The 22164-nt window shown below is 37.6% G+C and overlaps 1 protein-coding gene across 13 annotated transcripts in view; it reads right to left on the minus strand.

The window, feature by feature from the left end:
* Positions 1 to 20349, minus strand: part of MAK (male germ cell associated kinase) — a 32969-nt gene extending 12620 nt beyond the window's left edge. For 7 of the 13 annotated variants that reach the window (XR_001873801.1, XM_017808591.1, XM_017808600.1 and 4 more), the window contains exons 1-11: positions 20232 to 20331; positions 14211 to 14548; positions 12462 to 12516; positions 11427 to 11548; positions 10326 to 10405; positions 8526 to 8658; positions 8263 to 8434; positions 4435 to 4602; positions 2168 to 2488; positions 966 to 1156; positions 310 to 440 (exon numbers count right to left, since the gene is read on the minus strand). Coding sequence is in view for 12 of the 13 variants with exons in the window: in XM_017808591.1 (XP_017664080.1) it covers positions 310 to 440; positions 966 to 1156; positions 2168 to 2488; positions 4435 to 4602; positions 8263 to 8434; positions 8526 to 8658; positions 10326 to 10405; positions 11427 to 11548; positions 12462 to 12516; positions 14211 to 14311 (1474 nt within the window). In the remaining variant the exon portion in view is untranslated. Of the gene's footprint in view, positions 1 to 309; positions 441 to 965; positions 1157 to 2167; positions 2489 to 4434; positions 4603 to 8262; positions 8435 to 8525; positions 8659 to 10325; positions 10406 to 11426; positions 11549 to 12461; positions 12517 to 14210; positions 14549 to 14835; positions 14856 to 18605; positions 18658 to 20231 lie in introns of those variants that run through there. The other 6 variants (XM_017808594.1, XM_017808593.1, XM_017808592.1 and 3 more) reach the window with 6 other exon arrangements.
* Between the last annotated feature and the right edge of the window lie 1815 nt (positions 20350 to 22164).

The following is a 22164-nucleotide window of genomic DNA, read 5'->3' on the forward strand; positions in this document are numbered from 1 at the left end:
TGCTTATAGGTCAATCAGGATATAGTCCTAGTAGTCCCAGAGACGTTGGATTTATATTACTGAGGATTTTTTATGTTACTGGTCATAAGAGGTCCTGTGAACTTTTATGGTGTACGAGCCACGTTTACATAGCCATGAACTTCTGCATCAATTGTGATATGTTCTGGGAAAGGCATTTAGTCCAAAGCTTGAAAATTTAGCCTGGTTATGAACAGTAAAATTATCCAATGAGAAATCCAAAGTTTAAATGTACTGTATGTAGATTGTGCCCACCTTGTATTTTCTATATGTATTGAATTTTAACCTTACCAGGTAGATATCTTGATTGTCTTAGATAGTACTGTTTTGCTGATGTATTTGATCTTCCAGAATCATTTCTCATCAGAACCTTATTTTCTGCTCCTGGCTGGATATAGCATGAAGGCTTTGGTTCTGGCACACTGAAAAAAATCAAAATTTTCAAACAATGTGACCAACACCTCCATCTCAGAATACCACAAGCTGACCTTAGCCTGAAGAATAGGGTGCTCTTCAGTTATCCCACTTTCATCAGCAGAGTCTATTTCCAAAAAGTAACAGCCAAATCTAATACCTCATGAGCATTTGACCTGGTATTGGAAGAAATAAGTGTATCCAACAGTACAGAATAAGAGCAAATGGGGAGCACAGTATCACTTAACTGACAAAGGAAATTATGTTAGTATGTCTGATTTTAGTAAGACAGACATTTTCTTAATAACACAAGAAACACCTAAACCATGTAGTGCCTGAAAGCAAATTTGATTGTGTTGGGATACTGCTAGCACCAAATCAACACCACACCCAAAGCTGGTCTGCTCATACAGCTTTTGGCATTCTTGCAGAATTTGGGTGACTTGAATTTTCACAGACTTGTCTTAATCAATCTATAAATCTACTGGACTGTTTGCTAAAAGAAAATACGATTTCATAATTGTAGGACCTACCTAAAAATAAATTCCTTGTTTTTCTTTTCTTTTAACAATGCAATGCTAGGCTTCTTTGAACATGACATTCCAAATTCAGGGTCATCCAAGTCATCCCAGCTATCCATAGCCTTTACCAAAGTCTGACCCCATCGTCTTCTGCAGCTTTTAGGACCTAGTGCAACATTCAGAGGGCCACTAGCTGCTTGTTTCTATTTTAAATAAAAAAAAAAACAACCTTTAATTCCATTCTAAAATTTTATATTTTGTATCTAGTTTACTTTCTGAATATTGGTTAAAGACTTTGAGGGAATTTTTCTCGTTACGTTGTGCCTGTTTTGGTCATAGTCTCAGAATGACTTTAAGTACAAACCATAACAATAATGCCAGCATGTATTTTGAGTGTAGTTCTTTTGGACTCTCATCCTTAAATTGCCCAAGTCTACCTAAAGTAGTGAGGTTAACATTCTATTTGCAGATCCAGTTCTGTGTTCAGCCTCTACTGCTGGTATCTTGTTGAACTTGTGCTCTAAACAGTGGTAGATGAACCTTCGAGAAATAGAATACAGTGGTGCAGAACACTGCTGTGGCCCCAAAGTAAGTACAGCAAATAAAAGAAGCTTGTCAGGCCTTTCTTTAACATTCTCTTCCAATGAAATGACTAAATTTAAAAACTATCCTTTCATCTGACTACCATTTGCTTTCCAGTATTTTCTGAATACCTTTTACTTTTAACATGCTTTATACTGCAGTTCAGTGAGTACAACCCAAAAGCAAAATGAAGATTACAAACCAAATTTTACTATTCATCTTACAAAAAAATATTAATTGTTAAATTCTTGTAAGGTTAGGAATTGGATAAACCTTCTTGGGTATTTTCCTGCATGAGGCAAGAGAAGTTCTCCCTTTCCACTTCTCTACTGTATACTGACAGTATTTTTGTGAATTATTTCTCAAAGGTCAATAAGTCATAGCTGTTATAACTACGTTACTGCATAAGCATGTCAGTAAGGGCTACTATAAATGAACACACACTGTTGTTACAAGCAATCTTTTCTTCTGACTGGCTGCCAAATTTTAGGAAGCAACCTGGCATATCCTCTATTAGTCCCTAGTTATCTATTTGTATTTCCTCTAATAAAATGTAGGACAAGTGATCACCTGGTTTAATATACTAAGAACTTTTAATAAAACCATCTAAGTAGTTATTAAAGACAACTTACAGGTGATGAATTTTTATTGATAATTGGAAAAAATGGTTGTGCCTGTGGCTGCTGCTGCTTTGGTACTTGCTGGTTAGCTGTATTCTGAGGCAACTGAATTTGCTGGAGAGGCTGGTGGTTAACCTTTGGCAGGGACTGTGGCTCTGTTTTGTCAGGTAAATCAGGTGAAGACAGAGGTTCTGGCTTGGATATAGCTTCCAGTTTAGGAAAAGCTGGCTTTGGCTCTGTTGGCTGAACCGGTTTAATAGGAGTCTGCTTCTCCAGATACTGTGGAGGAGGTCCTAAAATTTGGCCAACTTGAAAGTAAGGATACTTCAAAGCCTGGAGAAGAAGATATAACATACTAATTTTACTTCAAAAAGTTGATTTTGGTAACTTCAGCAAGGATCTAAGCAGGTTTCTGAAACATTTAAGCAAGCAAATCCTGCACAGATGCAGGATGGATGCATAATGAGATCATATGTAAACAGTGTGTATTGATAACTGGCAGTTCTGTGTTTCAAAGTCTTCCCATCATAACTTAGTAAGACGGATCCAATTGTGCATGTTACAGCAGTCATGTCCTTTCTTTCCCTCCTTTACTGCTAGGTTTTGTGGAGTCTGTGCTCTGTGGTGTGTTTTACATTCAACACCATTCTAAATTCATGCAGTAACAAATCTCAGTTTTAAAACAAGTAGTCTCCACTACCTTTACCACATGCTTTATTGCATGTTTCCACTGCTGACTATGTTTTGGCAACTCAAGGAACAGTCTGGGGTTTTTTAATTAAAAAAACCAAACCAAACAAAAAATACCAACAAAAACAAACAGAAGCAAAAAACCCCACATAAGAAAACCACCCAAACAAAACAAATCCCCACAAGCAACCCCCCCAAAAAACCCCAACAAAAAGCAAACAAACAAACAAACAAAAATACCCACAAAACAAAACAAACAAAACCAAGAAAAAACCAGAAGTGTGATGATTGCCATGTATGGGTTTTACAATTACAGAATGTTAATGAGCAAAGTTTCTCCCTCATTTTTCTTATCACCAGCTTTCCCTGCTTTTGTTTTGCTTTAAAATACATTAGCTGTGCTTGCTGTGCCTTCATGGTGTTTATTAGGAAACTACAATGTCTGTCTTAAGGCAGATGTTTATTTCATCCTTTTACTCTGACCTTTTCATGTCCACCACTGGATGCAGAGCATGGACACACCTTAGTAACACACCTCCTTCTATGTCAAAACAGCACATTCTGCTACTCCTTCTGGGTAGGATCCTACTCTTTGTTAGTTCTCAAAGAGGTGTTTTGCCTCAGCTGCACTCAAGAATTGCTGCCTTTTTACACATTACCATGTGTATGCATTAAATTCTTTGTTTTGACTGTGGATTACACAACTGCTGCAGCTGCTTCCTTGATAACTCACTTGTGTAAAAGCTGGTTATTTGCTTTTATAAGGCACCATACATCGTTTTGTGTAGAGATACATAGTACTGGACTACAGATAGATCTCTCAGTGGCTGTACAATAGTTATGCTTTATAAAGTGGATAGAAATGGTTGCTGTATTTGGTACCATCTGTTTAACCACTTCTGAATCACTTACATTACATCCAACTTGCAATATGTCTTTTCTTTCCCAATTTCCTCTATACTTCCTTCCTATACTTCTAAATAGGATTGCATTAGGTATGAATTTTAAAAAAATAAATCCACAGAATGTAACCATCTTTGGTACTTGAAATATGTTTTCTTCAAATCAACTTGGAGAAAAACTGTGACCTTTGTGATCTATTGGTATGTTCTTCACAAAGTTCTTTCCTTATCACTTAGTACAATTTACATTCCACCTCCAAGTAAAAATAATCCTTAGCTCTTCCATACTGTATTCCATCTGCAGCTTCACAGAAAGCAAAGTGTAGTTTTCAATAACACCCTTTGCACAGCTAGGGGAGGAAAACAAAGGTAGCAGAAGTGACTTATAGAACACAACTGAGGAAACTTGTGGCTCAGCTTTTTCTCTATCCTGTATGGAGAGAGTTTTAAAATATGCCAATACAGAAGACAACACTGCAGAAATAACTGAAGAGTTTATGATGTCTGCTGAGCCAGGTTTAGAACTTTTTCTCCTCACCACTCAATCTCATTCCCACCCAAGTGTTCAAAGTGAGGAGATGCTTCTGTGGTCATCAGTAGTATGAGAACCAAATGCTTTCTGTATCTACAATTTTTTAGCAATGCAAAAAAATTCAGCCTTATACTTAATTATTCATGTGCTCAGACCTGACTTGCTGTAGGTCTCTTCTTTGGATTCCAGTTTAGCATGTCACTCATAAGCTGTATTGCTTCATTGCTTGCATTTGGGATGAGAGTTTTTAGGCTTATAGGGACACATTGTGGGAAACGGAAATTCATGGCAGAAGCAAGGTGGTATCCTTCTGGCCAGTCACTCTGTTTTAAAGGAAAGAAAAATTAATACTAAAAAAGAACAAAGACTATGTATCTTTGAAGTATTACATCAAAATTAATGCAGCTTGAGTCATGCTTGGTTTGCACGGCTCCTTGCTAAGTAGCCAGAAACAGGCATTCCTATTATCCATTACAATTATTACAACACTAGCGAATGCAACATCAGCTTCCAGTTTCTGGCAATCCTTCTCAAGCTCTCCTGTAGGTAAAGGTGGACCCATTGTTGTGAATACCACACTTGGAAACATTCTACCTGAAGGACAAGAGAGTGCATCATCCATAGATACCAAGAAGTACTACTTCTTTCTTCCCTCTAGAACAGCTTTTTTATACATTAGAAGATGTATTTCTTCTCCTTTTCTTCCAGTACTCCTTTGTATAGGCTAGAGAAACCCAAACAATTCCTGGGTCTAGGCTTGTAAAGTTTTATTTCTTCTCTAGACTCTGATCTTTCTCTCTTGAAAAGGGAAACTTTAAACTGGATGTAATATAGCAAGTGAAACAGAAAGATTAGTTCATATGTCCATGAGCAATACTCCTTTCTCTACACACTGGTACGGTATTTGTCTTTATTGCAACAAAATACTGTTGACATAAAATACACTGTATATCTCCTATGGCCTCTTCTACAGATGTGTTAGCTGGATAGTTATCCACAGATATTTATGTAACGGATTATTCCTGCCTAAGTACAGCACTCAACACATTACTGAAAAAATTTCTTTAAAGCTACATCTCTAGTTTTACTTAAAAAACCCTCTAAATTCCAATCTCATTTTCTAACATTCTCAATCCTTCTCAGCCTATCTACCAACTTAAGAAGTAAAATCTATTCCACCTGAAGGACTTCAATTCAATTTCAAAAATTTCATCAGATGCAGAACCACTCATGAGTTCTATTCAATCTATCTTTCATTTTGAATGAGAACCAGTGAAGTTTACTCTCTGAAGAAGGCCTTCAAAACAGGTATGCACTTGTACAGTTTGTATATATATATGCTGATGAAAATGTGAGGAACAGCATCAGAAGCCTTCCTGAAGACAATGTAGGATATTAGTGCTTTTCCTCTATCCACCAAGCCTATTACTCTGCTACAGGGCAAATTGGATTGATTTGACAGAATTTGGTCTTAAGATACCATGTTAGCTGTTACACATCTTTTTATGTACAACAGTATTAGCTCTGTTAGCACAGCCCATGGTGACCGAAGAACTCAAATATAATTATAAACCACATCTGGTTAAAATAAGTCTCAAGACTTCAAGTGACTTCCTATTCCACCTCAGAGAATAGTTTGTTCATTTAAATTAATGGAGAAAGCTTCTTTCCTCCTCCACTGCACTGTCCTCCTTTGTTGGATTTGGTGACATTCTGTCTTCTAGAAGTAGTGATAAAGGAACAGTTTACAATGAAGTACCAAGGGCTGAATGTTGAACTGGTGAAGTATAGGGATACGGTGAAAACAGTATAAGAGCAAAAATGAAAAATATATTTTTATAAAAAAAAAATAAAATTAGAAGTGCACCATCACTGCCAGTACTTGAATGGTGCAATTTATTTATAAAATAAATAAAGCAATGTAATTTATAAAATAAAACAAAATAGTTGCCTGTCACTATTTAAAACACCCAGATTCACAGAAGTCATTAGTACGGTATCATGGCCTTAAACACAGGAAGGCAAACTGGAAGGAACTATTGTGCATAATTTCTGTAATTCTTTATTGTGGGATAATGGAATTAATCAAAATTTGTGTCTGAAAAAAATACTATTTGTAAAACTATCTGCAAAATCACACTATTAAAATAACTACTTCTGTTTTTCAGAATGCAGAACAGTACTTCACTTGAAACAAATGCATTATTTGTTGTGATAATTCCTATAATAATATTTAAGTACTCCTCTTACACAGTGATCTCCCTGAAGAATGCCTTTTGCATTGTGGTAACAAGAGAAAATTCCCAAGTCTGCCCATCAGATGACAGGGGCACAAAGGAACTAATTACAGCTTCCTGATCCCAGAGGGCTGACTTACGCTGTCTCTAACCCCTAGGGTCTTTATTGGAGGCTACAGTTTTCTCTGAAATACTCAGCTGGTAATGCTCCCTGCTTTCCCAAGCAATAACCTTCCTAGTCAGGGAATGACACTTTAAACAGTCATAATTTGCTTCTGTTAACTACTTGTAAGGTTAGAGAAAAAACACAGCGGTCAGCTCAGTGCTGCTCAGCTATTGCTCTACAAAATGACAACCTTTCCCTGCACTTCCAGAATTCTATGCTGTTTATGTTATACATTGAAAATGTGCCAGAAGCTAGAAGGTTACTCTCTTTCACAGGTATTCTTAATATACATCAAAATGTTCTTCTTAGTACCCTAGACTTGTGATCCGCTTAAGAAACTTCACATCTGCATTTGAAAACACAAGTCCTAAAATACTACTTATATTCCGCATTATTTTGATGCATAACTGTGTCATGGCAAGCACTGTTTTACACATCATACCAATTTTCACTTAGTCTTCTAGAGTCAAGTTTCTCTTCCACAACATACCATCTGTAACTCTCCACTTGACCTTTTATCCTCTGCTCTGTCATGAGTTTGCACCTGTTTCTCAGTATGTTCTCTTGGATGTCTTCCCACCACTTTCAAGCTCTTCATGTTCCTAGCTAAGCTTAATCTATTTCTGTTTTACGTTTTCAGTTCCTTCTCTATCGATAACAGCTCCATTACTAGACAAGAGTTATACTATATTTTATATCAGTAGAACACTAATGAAACTGATTTTTCTCTCTCACCCTTAGGTTTTCCCAGATCTAGAGACTCTGGTCAGTCAGTTACATCACCAAGATCTGTTTGCATCCATAAAGTACTGACAGACATCTGCCAATTCTTACCTGTCTCCAAAATTATTTAATTGTATATGGTCTTTTTTTCAGTTTATTCAAAATTTTGAAGGTAAGCTTATCCTTTTCTTGCATGTTCACATACTCATTTGCTAAAAGAACTTTAAACTGAAATAGATATAATTGCATACATTTTATATGCCCTAACCAAACCTTCCTTGTAATTTAAAATAGTATTTATCCCATCCAGAAAGTAACTGAAAAACATTGTTTCCTCTCTAGAAGACTGCACATTTTCCCTCCATTACTTCTTATTGCTAATAAGAAGTAATGAGACATCTGTGTTTGAGATCAAATTCAAAAGAAAAGCATAATTTGTCTTATTTATCATATCTTCTACTAGCTCTAAATTCTGGGTGCCACCACAGAAAAACTGCACTTTCAGGAAAGGAAAGCAAATTGGCTGTGGCAAATGAAATCCTGGGAGACTTCTGGTTTGCTTTCCAATATGAATAGCTTTAAATAACTAAATTAAACAATTTTATCTGGCTTTCATCAGAGGAGAACAAGGCTACACATAATGTATGATCCACAACAGATGCTAATATACAACAAAGGACTAGCATTACATGCCATAATGGAAGCTTAAATGAAATATGGTTGAGAAAACCTTAAGCCTCAGGAAACTTACTAAACCAATAATTTAATATGTAGGTTCTGAAATATAGATACCACAAAGTTTTGTAAAAATTTGTTTGTTTTAAAAATACAACTGTAAGAGTCTTTTTAAGTCTTACCTTTTTTGGAGTCCCCAGTACTTGGCAAATTTTGAAGATTTCATCTACTTCACTTGTGCCTGGGAAAAGAGGCCTTAGTGTGTATAATTCAGCCATTATGCTGCCAACTGCCCACATATCAATAGGTGAGCTATAGATAGATGATCTCAGCAAAACTTCAGGAGCACGGTACCTATAAGGATGGAAGGAAATAACAGATAAATTAAAGTGGTAATAGAAAGGTAATTAGTTAATCTAATGTATTAAATTCTTAAAATACTTACCACCTGGTAGAAACATAATCTGTGTAAGGTGGCTGAGATCTTAGTTCTCTAGCCAAACCGAAGTCTGCTATTTTCACAAGTTCTGGTCCAATACAGAGAAGGTTTTCAGGCTTCATATCTCTATGAAAAAATCCTGTAGAGGATCAGACAAAAAAGAGTGGCAAATCATCATGTAATCATTTCTTAAGCAGCACCTTCTAATAGAATAATCCAATATTTACTTTGGGATGTTTTAGAAGAATATATTTCCTGTCTTTTTTTTCTTTATATTTTTTAATATAAATTCAACATAAAAGAATTGTAGCCCTCCCCCAACAAGTGCACACATTTTCCCTCCAGTGAATATTACACCAAGTGTTCTTAAATTAACAAATGTAAACAGTCATGAGCACACTAAGGAAAATGACTTGGCTATTGCAGAAACATCAGTTTGTGCACCAAACCAATTTCAGAATGAAATCTTTTGCAAAAGCTACAACTGCTTTTTCAGTTTTGGATAATGGAAAAATTGAGCATCTGACACACTTACTTGATTCATAAAATTCCTTGAATGATTTTTTAATAGTTACTTATCATTCTGACAACAACTTGGAGATACAGACATATAAAAGAGATGCAAATTCTGCTCAGGAACACTAATTATCAGTAATGAGGCACATAAAGTTTCTTCAGTGCTTGCTGTTGGCTTGAGCACCTCTATAGTTGGGCAGTGGTTAAGTTGCTAAGCAAATCAATTCTACTAATTAATTGGAACACACAATTTGTTATATTATACATTAACTTGTTGGAAATTCACTTACTAGAATAAAGCATTCAACTTCTGCGTGCACAAATTGAAAACCACTCTAAGAAGCTGGCTGAAACTATTACAATGAAATGTAAATATTCGGATTTATCATATTCTTATCCCCTAACATGGTCAAATCAAAATATTAATATCGTACCTTAAAATTTGAAGTTTTTCTTAAAATCTAATTTTCTCATTGATTTCATGGAGAAATGGGGAAGGAAAAGAGGATGCTAACAATCAGAGAACAGTATATGATCTTGATCAGAAAGACAAGAAAATGGCAATTTCTGGGTATTTGATAATACTGAACAGAACTAATTATTTATTTGAATTCATCAACAGGCCTTATCGGGGTACATGAAAGTCAATCAGATGTCACTGGGAACATGGTTTCTTATTTCATTTTCAGCTAATTAAGAGGTTTGCAAACTCTGTGAAACTTTCTATTGTTGTGAGCACACTGCACCTCTAATTTAGACCGTGCCTGTAATTCCTAGAAACAGCCCTTCTATTAAAATATATTCAGATTGTATTAAATAAATTCAGATTGTATTTAATAAGGATATTGTTTGAATTTCTCAATTAACAAGTTATATTAGTATTTTTTATATGTAGGGTATCCTATTAGTTATAGTATTGGAACACAAAAGTATTGATGTATCAATGCTCCTTGATTAGATCTTTCTGAGGAAGCAGAATTGTTTAGTATAGCACAGCATAAAAGTTTCTACAGTTTGTTTATTCATCTAGTAGCTAAGGTAGAAAGAACTACTGAACATTGTATGAACAACATCCAATGCTTTCCAAAAGAAAGAGGAAAATCCAATTATAGGAAAACAAAGAGTAACAAGGCATGGTTTAAAACTGCACCATACTTGAAACAGATAAGAATATTTTATTAGAGATAATTAATAGCCTTTGCTAGATATTTTTATTCATGTTATTTCTACACATGATCTTCTTTTCTAAAAAAAAAGTGCAACACAATTAAACTCTAGTATGAAACCTACCATGTTTGTGGATAAAAGCCAGCCCTTGTAATATCTGATACATCATGTTTCTGATGACTGACTCAGGGAACAACTTGTTTCTGTGAAGAAACAGAGTAACAACTTCATGTAATTAAGAAAAAATAATGTATCTTCAGAACACACCCATTTCCTCATTTTGCATGACACATCAAGTCTTGTGCACAAAAATAAGACATATTCAGCTAGCTCACTTCAAAACTCTACCAGACCTTAGTTTCACTCACTGTAAGTGCTGCAGAGGAACTTCTCTGCTGAGAGGTTCATGATCCTATCCCTCTGTAGAAGCTGGCTGGCTGGCAGTGTGCTTGACCAGGTGAACATGGAATGCACAGTAACGCAGCGAGGCAGACATCACACAGTGAGCACTGTTGGTAGGGGTGTCACCCAGTGGTACCCTTAAGGGAACCCTGATTGAGAGCAGTGCTGCTCAGCTGCAAAGTAACTCTGTGCTAGTATCGCTAGCAGCTATCGCAGGACATCAGCCCAAGAGCTCGGCACATTAGGAGGTAAAAGTGCATGACAAAGTCAGAAGGAGACACACATTAAAGGCAAAAGCATTCTGCAAAGAAAGATGTTACTGCAAAGACGGATCCTATTCCAAAGTCCACCTTGCAAGTCTTGCTACGTACTGTTTGTCCAAGATGGCAACATCAGTGTTAACCTATATATAGGTTGGTTTTATGCATGTACACGCACATAAGCATCCCCACATTAAGCCAAACCCATGAGCAAAAGTAGAATGAACAGTGCTTATCCAATCCTTCATACATTAAAGTGAAGGTTATTAAAGAAAAAAAAAAAGTATTTGGAATTTCTCTCATGAGTCTACACAAAGGCATGCAAACTATCATGTTAACAACTGATCAAACTTATTTCCAAAAGCATTAAAATATGCAATCTTGTAACTCAGAGCAATGCAGAATTCTACCCTCAGGTAAGCAGGTGCAGCAACTCCCGTGAACATCAATAGGGCTGCAAGAAGAGCCAAAACCAGAAATTCCAATGTGGTCTTCAAAGTAGTATGAGAATCATTAAATAAAACATGATAGCACATTGCTTGTTCTGTGAAAAAAGACATACCTATCCTTCATTAACTGATAGAGATTTTCCTTCATATATTCAAATACAAAGTAAAGGTGGTCATTTTCTCGTATGACTTCTTTCAATTTTATTACATTGGCATGGTTTAGCTTCTTCAGAGACTGTAACAGAGCAAAATATGGCTTCAGATAACTCCACGGTGACCTTGATTCCTTATCAGAACTAAATTTTTAACATGTAAGTTTCTAGTACAGAACACAAAACATGTTCATCTGATACTGTTACTTATCTCACAATGTCTGTTTCAAAGAACAACAAAATAGCAGTTTAATTTCAAAATAAAACCAACAACTATATTAATAGTAGTTTAAACCTATTTGTAGGGATTACATCAGAGCTGGAGTGAAGATTAGCATAAAAACCTAATTCCCTACAATGAAAGACAGATCTGAAGCTGTAACAGCTCTTGCTCACTGAACTGAATAAAACCCCAGCATTCATTTTTTTTTCCTTTTTGGCATGAGACTTTAATGAACAAGGATTTTCTTATGGATGTACTTTTTGGATATACTGATTATGCGAAACCTCCAATAAGTTAAATCTAAACTCCTTTGTTAGGGAGTTTTGTATATACAGAAAATGCCCAGATGCCCAAAATACAGAATTTAAGCCCAGGATTTCAAGTGTTATTCTATCCCTTGGCTAGCCAAATATCCCAGTGTTTTCTACAAATGCCCCAAATGCAAGATATAAAGAATGGAGATATACCTAGAAATCTGCAAATAAAATGAAAGAGCAGGATAGTCAGCCACAGGAATACACACATACAAAACCAATTTCTTTATCTTCTCTCAGAGACAAGAGGTTTGGCTGTGAGACATGGCCACTGCTTGAGAATAGTAGGGTATTCCACAAAGCAGCAGGACCTCTAAAAGTAAGAGCAGCCCATGGTTTTGTGAAATCTGTTGCCATTTAAAGAGTTTGGCCTTATGCTTGGACATTGCAGCTGCCCTTTTCCTTCATGCAAGCCTAACAAGACACTTATTTTTAAACATGGTCTGTTCACGACTTTACCTTGACTTCTCTCAAATTCATACATTCATCCCATGAATAGAACTTTCTTTTCATTCTGAAATACAATTCCGAGATAAAATATTTTCAGTGAACAGTACAGAATGCTTTTAGAATAAAAAACCCAAACATGTTATTTCCTAAGTGCAGCATTACCTGTATTTCGACCTCAATTTAAATAATTCAAGTATACCCATCAGCAATATTATTAAAAACCAGCTCAACACTTAGAATTGCTATAAATTTGCAGTGATTAATCATCAAACACTCAAAACATACTTTTAGAGAAGTACAGCCAGAGACCATGTTACTCCAAAGTATAAGGGACACAAAATCCCTTTGTATTATTGGAGTTATGCTCTTAATAATATGGTAAGCAATGATGACACTGTATGTAAAACATGGAAAATCACATCCTTATGCCTAAGTTGCACATTCTAGGGAAACAAAAAAATTATACTTTTAAAATCTGCAAGGTGTCTGGACTGCTTACCATTATAATTAAGCATCTAACTTGACCAGTCATTTTACAAATCTGTTCCAAGGTATTAATTACAAAAAAAAAAGTTTCATTTTTTTCAGGCAACAGTATACATACATATGCCTCTAAACTAATTGTTGTACATAACAGTGTAATACATTTATTTGTATGTCTTGCATACATCCAGATATGGATATTTGGTTTTGCTCAGATCTTGGGACAGGGTTGTGAATGTCACTGTGGTGTTTCTGTAAAGTTCTAGCACCTAAAGCGAAGAGATTTAAACCCAAGATTTTCATTCAAAATAAACGTATCTTCAACCAAAACTGTCTCCTCTCAAATCCCAAACTTAAAAATCACACAGAAGAATTCCACATCCTGAAATCATGAGAATGAAAAACACTTCAAACAAAATGTTGTTCCTTTTGCAAAAAATAATAAAAATTATCAACTGGAGATTTTGTTCTCTTTAGGTTAGATTAATATTAACTTCAGTAACAGTACTAGCAAGATATGGAGAAACCTGAAATTCTCAGAAATTCTTAAAGAGAAAGTCAGTAAATTATATTACAATTAACTCAGTGCAGTAAATCCATGAATAAGGAAAAAGAGTCTCAGCAAGATAAAATTTCTGGTATTTCAATTTATGCTTTATATTCTGCTTGCAATTCCCTAGGAATTTCACGTGGAACTTCCCCATTCCTCTAATAAATTGTTGTTTTGGAATCATCTTTTAAGGCAAGTATGACAAAGCTCATGATTACACATAATACAACTTCATTAGATCCAAGGAGACAGCCTTTATTTACCTGGTCAGATTGTTGCTGTTATTTATCACTGTAGCAACACATGAAACTTAATGCAGTATTTACAAATATTAGGGGGTTGGAAGGTATTTTAAATCTACCCATTAAGACTGGTATTCTTACAAGTCATATAAATAAACTCCCTAATTAATCAACTGCACATTCAGTTTTGCTTCTCCTTTGGTGTTAGCCTAACAACATTCTTAGAAGAAAGCATATTCAAACTGAACAAAACAGCATGCAATCTTATAAGCCAAGATAAATCAGTAACTTAAACTGATATTAGCTGAAGTCTGACTCACAAGCATCTTATTAAACACCTTAATTAAAAAAAATAATTTTGTTAAGTTCCTTTTAAAAAGGGACATTTTTTCTATCCTACACAAATGAAAGACAACGATAAAGTTAGAAGTGAAAATCTTTAAGATTTTGCAAGTACCTTTACTGAATTGAGATGCTACATACCTTTTGATAGCCACAAGTTCTCCTGACTCGTTGCTCTTCCCCATCAACACACTGCCATAGGTGCCATCACCCAGTTGTTTCATAATTGTGTAACGGTTCATCTCTTTTAAGACTTGGATAGCCAAAAGCTCATGAAATTCTCAATGTCTTCTGCTTTATTAAAGGATTCTATGCTCTTTGATTTTCTTAAGAGAAATCTTCTTCCAGATTGCTTTATGTTGGTGAATGCTTCTCATAACGGAGCAGGATATTCACTGGTCTCCCCCAAACTACAGCTACTTTGAGATCCAGATATGAAGTATAAGAGACACAAGAACATGGTCATTCTCACATAGATCCTTAAAATAAAATAAAAACAACAAAAAAAGGAAACTACATAATTTTCCAAGCTTTTAGAAAAGAGACACTACTTTTTGTATCAAACTACCCCTCCAGAACTGTATGTGTTCTTTAAATAGAATACTTGATTGTCACTGGTTCCTTTAAATCCTTCAAATCACAGAAAGTACCTACTGTATGATTAGGGTCAGAGTAAGCAGAGACTGGAGAGCTAAGATTACTGTCATTATTCCATAGAACAAGGGAAGTGTGTTTAAGGCTGGTGTATTCTGATGGAACTCCTTACTCTGAATTTGCAGACAGTAGCAGCTTCCTGATCTGTAACAAAGGCACAGTTTAAGTTTTGGATAACATAAAAACCCAAATTTTGCACAGGGTGCCATGGTAAACCTAGGGTCTCAACACTATTTTGGATTGGTAGTGAAAGCAGGATTTCTATGCTTAAAAAGTTAGTGAGGAAGGGAGGTAAAGCAGTGAGATAACCACTTCATTCTTCACTAAGGTAAACTGAATTGTTGTAAATGTACTTGGATATCTTGCTCTGAAGTTCCCATAATTCTTAGACATGGTAATTGCTGAAGAGTTAAGTTTATTCTTCAGTTTTACAAGGCCTGCAGAGAGAAGTATAGAGTTCTCGTGCATTGGTGTAAAAGACTAAATCTGAATTATCATTCGGAGAAGAATTCACACTGAGCAATGCTGAATGATCATCTTTGAATATATGTAAATCTTAATTTGAATCCTGATCCAAACTTGAATCTGAACCCCAGGTTTCATTATACACAATACCATCACCAGTGTGTCAGATGAGGGCCAGCTGCCATAGGTCCTATGCACAAATCCTAAATTCCAGCCAAGCACTGGCTGCACTTTGGACACAATCCTAAAAACTGACGTTAAGGCACTCAGGCAAACTCACTGTAGTCATCCACTTATTTATGCAAGTCTAGGAAAAACTAACAGTAAATCACTGTACCATTTACTCACCATAACCCAAATGCCAACACACAAACAAACCACTGAATGCTGAGTAATAGCATTGTCTCTACCTTTTGCCTCTGTAGTCTGAAAACACAAAATATAGCTCAAGTCAATGAAACAAACAGTCAGCCTACCTTTATAGGAGATGCAGAATTCAGCATGCAACTCTGTACTCCTTAGCCTTATGCCAGAATTAGCTACAGGCTGTCCTGTCCAAACAGATTAAGGAACTCAAATTCAGCTGATAACAAGCCTCAGTCTTGAGATTTACAGGCCTGGCAAAATTTAACATTAAAACTGGCTTCTCGGGAGTGTGAACAATGCATTCTCAAGTCGACTAGCCTGCTCTGTAAACATCTGCCTAAACAGTAGACCAATGTTTCTAAGCTATTATTAGTTGAAATGCTGCTTCCTCAGAGCACTTGTAACACACACTGTTACTCTTATTGCTTCTGTTGCCAGGAAGGAATCTCACATCAGCTGTCAAGATGCCAGTACCAAGTGACTTAGTGGACATCTCAGTCTATAATCTTTGCACCAGACAACCACCACTTTGGCATTGAAAAATACAAAGATGTTTTTACACCCCCCCCTCTACACCTCCCCTCCAAAGCCATCGCTATAGTAAAATATGATTTCTGGTTAATAGCATATTCTGAAACAAAGCTAAAAAGCAGATTTAACAAAAAGTAACAGTCATAGACATCTCAAATTGTAACTAGATTTTAAATTGGACTTTCATATATTTAAGCCTATTGCTTTTTTCTCAGAGTTCAGCTTTATATCTCGTTCCCCAAAATGCCTGCACACACTGAAGTCTTTAATACTTTCAATATTGCCATTTCTTCAACAAGACTATTTTTTTTACTCCAGTAATAAGCAGATGATCAAGTGTTTACTCCAAGTTAAGATATATTTTGCATGTCCATCTTGCAAGTTGTCAAATTTTGGTTTTATGTATATATTAAAAAACCAGATCAACATAAAAACATTCTGAAGGTATTCTTATACCCATTTTAAAACACAGCATCACATTTAAAGCATCATCAATGATAAACTGTGTATTCATTTTGTTTATAGGTATACATAGACATATAATGTGAAGTAAACCTAAATGTAACAAATTTTGGGTGCCTGTGTTTCTCCATTTCAACAAATATCATTGTACATTGCTTAAGGCATGTTTTTTGGAGGGGATTTAGCAATATCTGCCAAAGATGGCCCTAGCTTGAACTCCTGAAGTTACATTAAAAATCTGGAGAATTTGCACACATTTCATTTTCAATCTTTTGCTCTCTAACAAAGCAAACCAAAAAAACCAAGATGAAAACCTCTGTATATGCAATAAACAGACCCAGATCTAGACACAGCTCTCAAGTTTTAACCTTTAAGTCCTCTAATTTTGGTGCCTAAACCCTACCAGCTTTCCAAGTAATTTTCTTTGGAGTATATATTAATCAAGTGCTCTTACAATTATTCCTTTTGTCCAATTCTAATATTTTGGCATGTGCCCTTGAAACAACATCACATAAAGTAGTTCTCCCCTCCAGAAGTTCTGTGTAATTTCCCCTCCAGAAGTTCTGTATTGGGTGTGTGATTGTGCATTTAGCCTGTTCTGTAATATATTTTATTTCCTTATTCCTTTTCTCCTGTATATTGTAATTTTCAGGGCACAAAAACACTTAATCAAGTAAAGTATAGAAAAGTCAACACATTCCTTCGATAATCAAATGGAAGTGTCAAATCTACTCTATGTAAATGCACAAAACAAGGTGTGAAAACTATGTACCCTGGTAACAATGTCTATGTACTGCATACCTACCACCACAATGATGCACACTGGGCCATTCCACTATTGACTGTCATTAAAGAGTTGTCTTGGCACTTACAGTTCACAAAAGAAAGGCAAACAATGGAACTCTTACAGTGAGACATCGTCAAATGAAAACTAGCCAAATGCAGTGGGAAAAAATGGACTGCAGCTATCACACTCGACTATAAGCTCTTTTCCAGCTTTTAAGAGAATACATCCATCATACACATGTATCTAAAAAACCTGATAGGGTTCTTTGGATACTAAGTGGTCAAATTTACAGCAATGTTATGGCACACCATAGTTTGTAGGAAATGCTGGAGGGTGACAGAGGTTTGCTGACCAAAAAAAGGCAGCACTGATTCCTGCAAAACTTACTGCCACTGCCCACCCATATTAGAACAAAGGAGGCTGCCAAGCACTTGCATTTTTCAGCCTGATCTGACATCAGGGTCAGAGGCTTCTTTCACTTTTACTGGAGTTACAGAGTACAATGAGTTAGAATCTAAATGCTCTAGAGATTCACATTTCACTACAGACTTCTGCATACTTTGCACTTTAAACCACATGTACCCAGCTCAGGTGAGAATTTTTTTTCTCAGTGGTCTCTCTATATTGTGTTTTTCAAATGTGCAGTTCAGTTTTCTCTTTCTTACCAACCTGAGGGAAAGCAAGGGCTCAGTCTAGTTTTTCTGGTTAGCACAAGCCTCTGAAGTGGCCTTTCCCATTGTAATGCTTATATACTATTATTTCCCCAGTGATATGAAGCTCTAAAATGTAAAATTATCAAAATAGTCAGCTGCCAAACTGGAAGGAGAAATCCTACTCTAAACAACAGCTTGTTTTATACTCTTAAGGACACACTGTGCATAATCTCTTCACATAGGATTAAGGAAAGATTAAAGCAAAGGACAAATAGAGGACAAAATACAATAGCTTGACAGAATCTATAATTTGTGTAAATTTAGAGGATCTGAACAAATACTAAGTAATTTAAGCAGAATTTCACTTTGACTATATTAATGGTGCTTTAAGCACTAGCAACAATTTGAAATTGTTTTAGTTGTCTGAATTACATTTCAAAATGCAATGAATAACAGCAAATCACCTGCATTTCTTCTGTACAAGCACTGCACGTTACCAACCATTTCATAGTTGCATGCTAAACAGGCTACTCTCAAATAAACAGAAACTAGGATATATGACCCAATAAAGACCTCCCACACAGATAAGCAGAACACCCACAACTCAATCTCACCAACCTGTTTACAGTAATCCCAAAATCGCCAAAAGTGTTCGGAGAGGATGGTACTATTCTCAATGATCAAAACTGGCAGTACTGCACAGTACAGAATGTATGCTGATACAAATTTTAAAAGTAAAAAAAAAAAAAAAACAACCCAAACTCAACCATTAAACAACAAACAATTTGGTGCTACAAGAGCCTTCTTGGTAGTGACTGTGTATTACTAAAGCTGACAGTAATCAGATCCCATGACAGGTGGATCCAGTTCTGGAGATTACTGCAAATCCATTACTCTAATCAAAGACCAGCAGTTATTTAAAAGCCTGACTCTCAGCTGCAAGAAAGAAGTCAATAGCATTGACAGTAAATATTTGTACTTTTAAATAGACTGTCTTAAGTAATTTTTTTTAAAAGTCTCTTCAAAAGTCTAGTATATTGTTTCATTTGTTTGAATCAGGCCTTTAGGATAGGGCACATCAAAAAGGAAGAATTCGAGTCTGCTCTGAGTATTTTCCCTTGTTTTCTTCCAAACCAGCTTTGGTTTCAAACCAAAATGATTCACAACAACTTTCTCAGGATGTTTCATCCATGACAGCAAGGCTACCTTTTCCCACCCTCATGAAACCTCTTCCTGCGATGCAGTGAGTAGTACAGCAAGTTTCAGGACAGCAATGGTTTCAGTGCTGCTGGACCTTGAAGTCTCCAGCCTTGCACAGTGTCCAGAAGGAACATGAACTATTCATCTTTCAGCATCTCCACACCACTGTAAGTTTCAATAAATCACAGATTCACACAATTGTTAAGGTTGGAAGGGACCTCTGAAGATCATCTAGTCCAACCACCATTACACAGGAGCACATCCAGGTGGGTTTGGAATATCTCCAGAGAGGGAGCCTCCACAACTTCCACTGGCAGCCTGTTCCAGTCCTCTGCCACCCTCAACAAAAAGAAGTTCTTCCTCTTGTTGAGGTAAAACTTTCCGTGCTTTAGCTTACAGCCACTGCTCCTCATCCTGTCACTGAGCACCACCAAAAAGTCTGGCATCATCCTCTCAGCACCTGCCTTTATATATATTTCTATGCATTAATGAGATCCCCCTCTCAGTCTTGAGAATGGAAACAAACGCTTCTTTCCACTTTAGTTTCACCTGATGACGTTCAGTCACTTCCCAAGAGAGTACCTTCCTTAACACACGCTCACAGCAGAAAGGGGAGCTCAGCACTCCTCGTGCTCACCCCGGCTATGCAACTCAGCACCACCCGGCCTACAAGTTTCACCCTGGTTCTCCAAAAATGAAAATTCACCTTCTGTCGTTAACCCTGGGCATTTCAGTCCATCAAGGCCCGGACCTGACCTACTGAAGTCAAAGCAGGCAGGATCCCTCTCTCTGCAGGCTCCACACCCACGCAGCGCCGTCTCTCCCAACCCCAGCACTACAGCAGGACAGCTCCCTATACACGCGAGTGAAGCCCACCAGCGAGCCGGCCCACCCCAAACCAGCCTGGGGGCAGGGAGCAGCCATCCTGTTCAGGGATAGATAACAGCCCCCGGGGCTGTTCCCGCTCCATCCTAAACCGGCACCTCCCGCATCCTGGGAAGGACCCCCAGGACGACCCAGCCGCCGGGTGACGAGGAGACCCACCTCTCTCCACCCTTCCCGTCGCCCCCGAGCGCAGCCGCCCACTCACCGCGGCGCTGCGGGCGGTGCCACCGGGCGGTCCCCGGCGAGCCCCCCGCTCCGCCCGCCGCCTCTCCCGGCCGGGCCGCTCTGCCCCGTCGCCGGGGCGACGGCCGGGGCGGGACCCGCCGCCGGCAACGCCCCGCTCGCCGCGGTCACGGGGCGCGGCAGGCGAGGCGCCAGGGCAGCATCCCAGCCGGAGCCGGGGAGGTGGGTGAACCCCGCCATGGGAAAAGCGGGGACGGGCCGCGACGCCGTGGGAAAGCGAGTGGTGCACGACGCGGTGTGCGCATGACGGCGAGAGCCACGTCACGGGTTCCCTGAAGGTGGCACCGTGGTACGCGAGATCGTTTTCAGACTGTCTTTATTAATCTATAATTAATACATAATTACCATTACCATCATTACTGGTGATGGTAATGGTAATTATGTATTAAATATATAATTGGTGCTCTGGTGAGACCCCGCCTAGAGTACTGCATCCAACTCTGGCGTCCCCAACACACGAAGGACACCGACCTGTTGGACCAAGCCCAGAGGAGGGCCACCAAGATGATTAGAGGGATGGAGCACGTCTCCTATGAGGAAAGCCTAAAAGAACTGGGATTTTTCAACCTGGAAAAGAGAAGGCTTTGGGGTGACCTGAAGGGAGCCTGCAAGAAAGATGGAGAGAGACTATGTACAAGAGCGTGTAGTGACAGGACAAGGAGGAATGGGTTCAAACTGAGAGTAGGTTTAGATTAGATATTGGGAAAAAAATCTTTACTATGACGGTTGTAAGGCACTGAAATAGGTGGCCCAGGGAAGATGTGGATGACCCATCCTTGGAGGTGTTCAAGGCCAGGTTGGGTGGGGTTCTTGAGCAACCTGATCTAGTGGAAGGTGTCCCTGTCCATGGCATGGGGGTTGATCATCTTTAAGATGATCTTAAAGATCCCTTTGCAACCCAAACCATTCTGTGATTCTATGAAATAAAGCCGCCAGCTAAGCTGCTGTGTAGTTAGCATTTGTACATAAATTCCCACTTCTGGTATTCACAGCTGTAATGAAACTTGAGGGATTTTTTTTCCCCTAGCATTTATTTTATTATTACTATTATTATTTATGGTAAGCAATTTATTAAAATGCACATTGTTAATACTGATGCAGGGGAGAAACTTTGAATGCTGTATGTATTCTAAAACATAAGAGTACTTTTGGCAGGGAAGTCTTGTTTTAAGCTTCAGTTCTTAACATTAGCTTGAACTTCCTATTTTTTAATGTTTTTGAGAGCAAGGGGCAAGAAAAGGAGGAAATTATTTTGACACAGTAACTACTAGTAGCACCACAGAGGGAAAGGCAGAAAATTGTTTTAGCAATTCAGATTCCTATCTGCTTTACCAAGCTGAGCAAAAATGGGAAGCTGTCTTCATTATACTTTTGTTTTTATTATATTTTTGTTTTGCCCTCTCCCTCATTAACTGGTGTGGTAACTTTGTGATGGTTTAAGAACTGTTGACAGATTAATTGATTCTACCTCAAGTCAACTGGGTGGAACGTGGGGCTACGGGAATCAGTTTTCTGGAATCCAGAGGATTTGACCACTTCCACATAGGTTGCTGAAATGAAAGTACAAGAAAACAACATTGTATTTTCTGAAACAAAATATGCCTGTTTCCTTTACTGAAATAAAACATCAGAGGTGACTGCCAGGTAAAATGAAGTTCAAAGATGAGATTTGGACATGAGAAAGAAGGTCCCATAACCCACAGGTTATCTCAGGCAGAGATTCAACAGGAGGTGATTGTACGTAGCAAAGTATTTAACCGTACAGTAACCAGTAAAAATGTGTTTGAACACTATTACATGTATACATTACATGTGTGGAAATACCTCTCCACTGCCAGTGGAAATGATA

This window comes from Lepidothrix coronata, unplaced genomic scaffold, assembly GCF_001604755.1.
Source record: "Lepidothrix coronata isolate B3197 unplaced genomic scaffold, Lepidothrix_coronata-1.0 Scaffold23, whole genome shotgun sequence".
Classification (NCBI taxonomy): Eukaryota; Metazoa; Chordata; class Aves; order Passeriformes; family Pipridae; genus Lepidothrix; species Lepidothrix coronata.